The following is a 7591-nucleotide window of genomic DNA, read 5'->3' on the forward strand; positions in this document are numbered from 1 at the left end:
GCGTGTTTTTACTAGTATCGTGGTGAACACAGTAACTTATAACTGATTTTCCTATTAATGCCTCACATTATTGCAACATTATAGCGTTGTTACCATAACTCATCATCACATGTAGTTTGAAACTGTAGTTATCGGAAAACTACTTGCCGTCCAAATGCAGAGTAACATTTATTTTGTTACTTTATGCACCTACATCAAATACATATCAAGCCTTTACTGAGAAAATAAAAAACATGATATAAGGTAAAATTATATTAGGATGGCTGCACATCTGCTATGGAGAGAAAACGAATAAATCTTTGATCGGTGCACACGGCCAGCCTTTAACCTGCTTTATGATCGGTTGGGCATACAATCATTAACATGCATTGCACATTTTGCCGGATCCCCACCTACTCCCAAGGCTCAGGAACACCCTGAGGACCCCGTGACCCAGATGGGATCCGGTCCACACGTTTCTCATCTCACCCTCCCCGCATGGTTTCCACCGTGTGGGTCATGTGATTGCCTGCTGTCTGTGCCCAGCCCCGGACAGCCGCGAGCAAGAGAGGAGAGCATCCTTCAGCTGGGCACTTACAGACGGGATGTGCACCTGTCGAGTGAACAGTCTGCAACCAAACCAGGCCAAAACACGCCGGTGAAAGAGACCCCCATAACGCCATACAGGCTGCGTGTGGTAAGTGATGTTTGTGTTCATTTGTTTGTTTATGGTGTGAAATATCGCACAGCATTAATACAGTTTGCGGACACAGCCTCATCTGTGCTAACAGATAGTCAATTAGAAACATAACAGCGTATAAGCAGCAAAGATTAAAAAAAAAGAAAAAATCATCGTGAAAGCATCAGCCACGCCTAACAGTCACATGGAAAATCCAATCTTATTTTTATGTTTTCATTCCTGTTAAGACTTTTGTGTGGGACCCAGCAGGAAGTTTGCACTAACATTTACTGTGCAAGCATTTCATTTCTACTTTCTTTCTATTTTGTCTTAATGTGGCTTGAATTATGTATAGAGATGCAGAACAATAGACTAGAGCTAATGCTTGCAATGTGGAGCTATACCTTACCTGTGACTCATTTGCAGTGAACATTAATGTGCTCATAAACATATGAACACACGTATAGGTGTGGAAATGTACAAGAAGCCCAAAACAGGTGGATCTATGCTCTTATCCAGGTAGAAGCCATTACACCTGAATGGATTAGCTAAATAATAAAGAGGTGTGTAGATCAAAATCAGACAGAGATCAAGTTTGTTATAGATAGATCCATACTGCATAAGAGCTGTAGGAATGTATATACTCTATGGATGGCTCTTTGTAAAAAGCATAGATGAAGTCTGCTAGTGTTTGCAGGTGATGGGGACACTTCGGGACCTTCAGTTTGCTTTGCAACTAAAGATTGAGGAGCTTCGCCAGAGGGACACGCTGATAGATGAGCTGGAGCTTGAGCTGGACACAAAGGATGAACTCATCCGGCGGCTGCAGGAAGAACTAGACCGCTACAGAACCACTGTCTCCCTCCCAGGATCCTCTGCAGTCAGTGCATGTAGGCAGTTTTGTGCTGTTCTAATAATTGCAAGGCTTATTAGGACTGATATAGAGTTCTGTTAAATTTCCCTGACTTTTTTTATTCTTTATTTTTTTGCTTCTACCTCAGCTCAAACTGATGACAACAAGAGACCCAGAAGGCAGACGGTGATTTGTGAGCCCCTCACTCTGGACCCAGTGACTCTTGCCTTGGTTTCACAGAGAAGCTGTGACAAAAGCCACGAGTAAGAGGACACAGTGTTCCCTTCAGAGCTACACCTGCTCAGATTGAAAAATTACATTCATGCATGTTCAAGGCTCACTGACTGCTGACTGCATGACTCATGATGAACCAATGCTTTTTTTATTCATTGTCAGACGCTCAAGCAATTGACACTGTTTAATAACTCATCCTCACCTGCAAATTTGATATCGTTTCCTCATGTCCTCAGGTCCCAGAGGCTGATTCGGGCATCATTTCTGAGAAACGACTTGCTGAAGCACCTTGATGAAGGAGAAATCAGAGCCATCATCGCTTGCATGCATTCCACCACCATCAATCAAGGCTGCTATGTTATTCAGGAGGGGACCACTGGGGCTCAGGCTTACGTTTTGGAAGGTAAATCCTTTTTTCCTCTCACAATGGCCGCCATTAATCACACACGAGGATATTTATTAAGGCTTCCTTGAGATGTCAGATGCTTAAGGACAGACTGATTAAATGATGAGCTTGATCATATCTTTATATTTAAATTCTTGTACTGATAAGCAGAAGCAAATAGAAACCCAACAAAGTGACAGCGTGTGGAGCAACACATTTCTAGTTTGGGTTGAAATATCAGCTTGAGCCTGAGGAGACGGAGAGGCTGTTTATCTCCGGTTGCCTTGCCTTTCTGTTGTTTGTGCTGTATATCTCTCTCAGTCTGTACATTATCTGACATAAAACCCACTTCTCTGCGTCGTCCTTCACCCAGTGTTTGTTTATTCGCAGAAGGGAGGCTGGAAATGATGAAAGATGGACTGAAGCTGCTCACAGTTGAACCAGAAGACATGTTTGGAGAGCTAGCGCTCCTTTACAACTGCACCCACACCTACTCTGTGTCAGGTATATCAAAGCTTTGCATCGGCTTCTTTATTTTATAATTGCGCGCAGATGTCACAGGAGAGCTGTCAACCTGAAGAATTTCTCTGTGATTATCTCTGATTCGGCGAGAATATAAATAATTCTAGTTTAAGCGAATTTCACAAGCGGTAAGATTTCTGGCTGTGGCCTCGGACAAAAGACGCCTGTTGAATTCGAAATCAAAAGACCCTCTGAGATTTTACAACAGCTTTGCATGGCCTTCTATCAGATGTGAGGAATTTAAAGCATCCTTGGTTTTTGCCGCTTAACAAGGCTGCCTGGACCGCCACATCTCCTCCCTGCAATCCAGCATCTCAGCATCTTGCAAACATTTAAAAATAATCTTCTTGTAAACGATCTCGATTTAATGACCGCTGCGTTGCAACCTCTCATCTGTGCTTTTGTGGTGATTTTTTCCCCCTCTTACAAGCAGAAACTGTGCTATCATTTCCTTTGAGGATCCGATCGCAGAGTCCTGTGGGAAAACCTTTTCAGCCGTGGCTGCGTGTGTCTGACCTGGTTTCACAAATAAATAGGCTGTGAAAATGGCCGGATTAGTTTAAATTGAAAAATCTGTCTGTTTTGTCTTGTTTGGTCCCAAAAGCATCCCATTCCTCCCCTTTTTTAAAAACTCCTTTCTTTGTCCTGCAACCAGGCAGCCTTTCCAATTCACTGTTCTACATTTGTCTGCTCTCTGGTAACAAAACTCATTTGATGTCTGCTCGCTGCTCCCCCTTGTTCCATGTACCCTCTTTTTTTCAATCCATTTAAGGCCTGTTGCATTTATCTCCTTCCTGACCTGAAATTACCTTTTTTCCCATCATATCTGGTACAAGAGATTAAATTAAAAACTAATGGCTGCACGCCGTGTGCCATACAAAGGTAAAGCGACAAAGTTTGGTTTGTATCCAAAAACAGGGAACTGAGACAAGGACTGCACCACAATAATCAGATGCTCGATCTTATTAGACTGTCTGGTGGGGACGTCGTCTTCCGTTTGCAGGAAGGTTCAGTGAATCAATCAATACTGGTCATTATTAATTAACGACACTCTCTTTCAAGCTCTATTAGAAAGAAAGATGGTGATGATGGCTGAAGGAAATTAGATTTGATTGATATCAACTGACCTCTGCAAGGAAAACAAGTATTTTTAGTTTTTACGATACACGGTAAGCATTTCTAATGAAATCCTGGCCTACTTACTGGCTGCACGTCCACATCCATCACAGGCAGCGTGAGTCTCGATAGTGCTTTCACTCATCTGTCACTGACACAGCGTTTTCCTCTGTGTTTTGATCTGCAGCACGAACGGACAGCAGGCTGTGGGTTGTGGATCGCAAGAGCTACCAGACCATAATCATGCAGAGTGGTCTCAAGCGCCTTTCCCATTCAGTGGAGCTTCTTAGCAGGTGAAAATCAGACTGATGCACATGGAGCAGCTCCAAAAAGCTGCTTTGATGGGCCGTGTAGGCTTTTACCTCTGAGCACGGTATCTGCTCATTGTCCTCATGCACCTACATGAGCTATTGCGGATGATATCCAGTGCTTTTTGTTTGTATCTGTGTGCAGCATTCCCTTCCTCCAGTCGCTGCCAGCAGATGTCCTCATGAAAATGTCGGATCTCATGGAAGAGGTACACTTGAAGTTATTTAACTGTGAAGCACACTAGTGTATCCAGCTAATAGATGAGGTAAATGTTTACATGCAGTGCCTCTATAAGTGCAAAGAAAGCTCTCTGGATGAACCCTTCTTTGTTTTATTGATATTTTTCCACTGGTCACACTGCTGTCGGTTTTCATTTGCCTTCCACAGACACATTACGCCGATGGCGAGTACGTCATTCGACAAGGGGCCACAGGAGACACCTTTTATATCATCAGCAAAGGCCAGGTAAAGTGTTCTGCTCTCATCCTGCTGCGCAGATCAAGGGGGGCTTTCTGAGGAAAAGATTTACAGCCTGGATGACAGAAATGTCAAAGCAGTGGCGGAAATGACTTTATGATGGTGATAATTTACTTTGGTGCGTTGCGCTCATCACCATTACCTCTTTTTTCATTACATTTGACAGGTGAAAGTGACAGAAAAGGGGCAAGAGCAGGAAGAACAGGTAGTTCTTTCTAAGCTCTCTGAGAGACAGTGGTTTGGAGAAAAGGCTCTGTGGGGGTAAGAAGGAAAAAAAGCTCCTTCAGATGATGCTATAAAGAAATTTCTGCACATATAATGAAAAAGCACACACACACACACACACACACACACACACACACACACACACACACACACACACACACATATATATATATATATATATATATATATATATATATATATATACATTGATAGTCTTGTGTTTTATTTTGTGATACTTTTGTGATACTTGCTTGTCTTCAGAGAGGACATTCGGACTGTGAGTGTGATAGCTGCTGGAGGAGTTACGTGCCTGGTAATAGACAGAGAGTAAGTGGATATTTTTTGTTCACAAACTGTAAGTGATTCAGCTGTCACATTACTCTCTGATTTGAAAATGTGCTTTATCTAACGTGAATATTCGTAATTGTCTGTACTACAGCACCTTTAAGGGCATCATTGAAGGCTTGACACCTGATTGCAGTCAAGAGGAGCAACAAAACAATGAACCTGAAGTCTAGTGAGGAGCGTTAAAACACTGTTTCATTTCTATATACAGAAGACCCAGAATAAAAGCTCACCCCTGTTTTCCTTGTAAGCAGCTCAGATGCGGATCCTACCCTCCTGTCTACTTCCACCTTAAGTGATTTCCAGATTATTTGCCCTTTGGGGGTCGGAGAGTTTGGTCACGTAGACCTGGTGAGGGTCAATCTGCAAGCAGCTCGCCCTCGGCGATGTGTCTATAATGTAATGCATTTACTTCTGTTCTCTGTAAGGTGCAACTGAAGAGCAAGACAAAGTGTCCTTTTGCCATGAGGGTCCTCAAGAAGAAGCTGATTGTCAGCAGTGGCCAACGAGAGCACATCCAGAGAGAAAGCCACATCCTAATGGAGACCTGCTGTTCATTTATAGTCAGGTGTGTCCCATACTTAGGTCTAGTAAAATATTGTTGATGCTGAGTAGAAAGATCTAAAGTAATTTTTATTTTCATTGATCACAGGCTGCACAACACCTTTAAAGATGCAGAGCGTCTGTATGTTTTGACAGAAGCTTGTCTTGGTGGAGATTTATCTAATCTACTCAAAGACAAGTAAGTACTTAAGAATAAACGGAATATTTGAGGCCTGTATTTGTAGTCCCACTGTGTTTCCTCACAGTAAAATATTAAATGGCCTGCACCTCATGTCAGCCACTTCTCCAAACTGTTTCAGAGGATATTTGGATGAATGGAGCACCAGGTTCTACACAGCTTGTGTTGTAAAGGCCTTGTCCTTTCTGCACTGTCAAGGTGTCATCTATAGGGACCTCAAGCCTGAACATGTTCTTCTGGATGAGCATGGTTATGCCAAGCTGGTACTACAATCTTAACGTCACGTCTTGTTAAATGAAATGTAGCAGAGGTGAGAGCAAATGTACTCATATCTGTCTCTTGCAGGTTGGCTCCAGGTGTCTAAAGAAGGTTGAGGTGGGTAAGAAAACGTGGACGTTTTGTGGTACGCTGGGCTACATGGCACCTGAAATCATCTCGAGCAAAGGCCACAACATGTGTGCAGACTTGTGGTCGCTGGGTGTTTTTGTGTTTGAACTTCTGAGTGGTAGGTAAGCTTTTCAAATTTTTGGACAACCCTCCTTTTTTTCCAGCATATTTTTCCGATTGCAGATTGAAGTTATCTTGACGGCCACCTGTTCTCCTCTCCAGGCTCCCATTCAGCCACTCTGACCCCCTGAAAATTCTCACTGCAACAATTCGTGGCATCGATCAGGTCGACTTTCCAAAAACCATCAGCAGAAGTGCCTCCAGTCTCATAAAGAAACTGTGCAGGTGTGAATATGAGCCACTAAGCACAGTGTGAAAGCTTGGACAGATTTTTTTTAAAATTATTGTTATTTAGTGCTTTTTCACACTTTTTCCACCCTCAACACACAAAACCAGACAGAAACAGTGCAAGTGTGCTGTAATACCACCTCCTAAAGATGAGAAACTGATTATAAATTCAGCTTATTTGCTGGTCTGTTCAAGGAGCAATCCCTCAGAGAGACTGGGCAGTCAGAGAAATGGGGCCAGGGACATTCAGAAACACAAGTAAGATGATGGATTTTTGTTTTGGGTACTCTGGAGAGAAACATTGAGGCTCTGCTTGGAAACATGTTGTTATGATGTTCTGTTTTTATTCAGATGGTTTGAAGGATTCAACTGGGACGGACTTTGTGAAAGGACATTAACAGCCCCGGTTATTCCCAAAGTAAGGCAAATTCAATACTGGCTGTTGGTCTTTACAGCTTTTCATGTTAGTCATTTTTTTTATTTCTGTCTTTTTCAGGTCAAGCATTTTTTGGGAAGCGGTTCATTTGGCCTTTATACCGAGGACTCGGTGGAGCCGTGCACAGACTGGGATGATTTCTGAGGGATTTCTGTGAACTGGAAACAAAATCCTGTCAGACACTACTTCAGGTTTTGTCTCCATGAATAATTGACTACCCACAGACTTACTGCCATTACGAATTCATTACAGTTTAAGACAAAAAATATTTTCCGCTGTAACACTTGATGCAGCTTTTGTTTGATAAGTGATCCATACTGCCTGCTGCGCTAAGCCAAGACTGTTTTTTCTGTGTATCTGCATAAAACCTTTACACATTTCCAAACATAGCCTATAACTGGAGTCAAATCGAATCCAATAAACAATAAATAAACAGATTCATTAATCAAATGAGCTGTGTCTTTCTATTCTTTCCTTTTAAACTTTGATTCATGAGATTCACTTTGTCAATGGTAGGCTGGGGGGCTGGGGGACTGCACAATCACTTTTGATCC

The 7591-nt window shown here is 42.5% G+C and overlaps 1 protein-coding gene across 2 annotated transcripts; it reads left to right on the forward strand.

The window, feature by feature from the left end:
* Nucleotides 1–537: 537 nt before the first annotated feature.
* On the forward strand, nucleotides 538–7487 carry prkg1l (protein kinase cGMP-dependent 1, like). 2 transcript variants are annotated; one of them, XM_085294012.1, is made up of 20 exons: nucleotides 538–676; nucleotides 1347–1548; nucleotides 1660–1774; nucleotides 1982–2148; nucleotides 2521–2634; nucleotides 3956–4061; nucleotides 4222–4285; nucleotides 4465–4542; nucleotides 4721–4815; nucleotides 5041–5106; nucleotides 5219–5296; nucleotides 5379–5475; nucleotides 5553–5692; nucleotides 5777–5866; nucleotides 5988–6129; nucleotides 6212–6375; nucleotides 6476–6598; nucleotides 6797–6859; nucleotides 6953–7019; nucleotides 7098–7487. In XM_085294012.1, exons 2-20 carry the CDS (start codon nucleotides 1359–1361, stop codon nucleotides 7179–7181), a joined length of 2043 nt encoding a protein of 680 aa, XP_085150138.1. In that variant the 5' UTR covers nucleotides 538–676; nucleotides 1347–1358; the 3' UTR covers nucleotides 7182–7487. The 2 variants fall into 2 exon arrangements, with proteins under 2 accessions (XP_085150138.1, XP_085150137.1); XM_085294011.1 differs by having other exon boundaries at nucleotides 1356–1548.
* Nucleotides 7488–7591: the final 104 nt, after the last annotated feature.

The sequence above is a fragment of the Mchenga conophoros genome, linkage group LG12, assembly GCF_057382185.1.
Source record: "Mchenga conophoros isolate Kocher_MC1m ecotype Shallow Benthic linkage group LG12, M_conophoros_male_GT1.1, whole genome shotgun sequence".
NCBI lineage: Eukaryota > Metazoa > Chordata > Actinopteri > Cichliformes > Cichlidae > Mchenga > Mchenga conophoros.

Excerpts from the sequence above, each read along its gene's own strand:
- prkg1l (XM_085294012.1), top strand. The coding sequence starts at position 1,359 with ATGGGGACACTTCGGGACCTTCAGTTTGCTTTGCAACTAAAGATTGAG. Across the intron at positions 5,476-5,552 it reads AGTTTGGTCACGTAGACCTG|GTGCAACTGAAGAGCAAGAC; the intron begins GTGAGGGTCAAT and ends GTTCTCTGTAAG. Across the intron at positions 6,599-6,796 it reads CTCATAAAGAAACTGTGCAG|GAGCAATCCCTCAGAGAGAC; the intron begins GTGTGAATATGA and ends GGTCTGTTCAAG.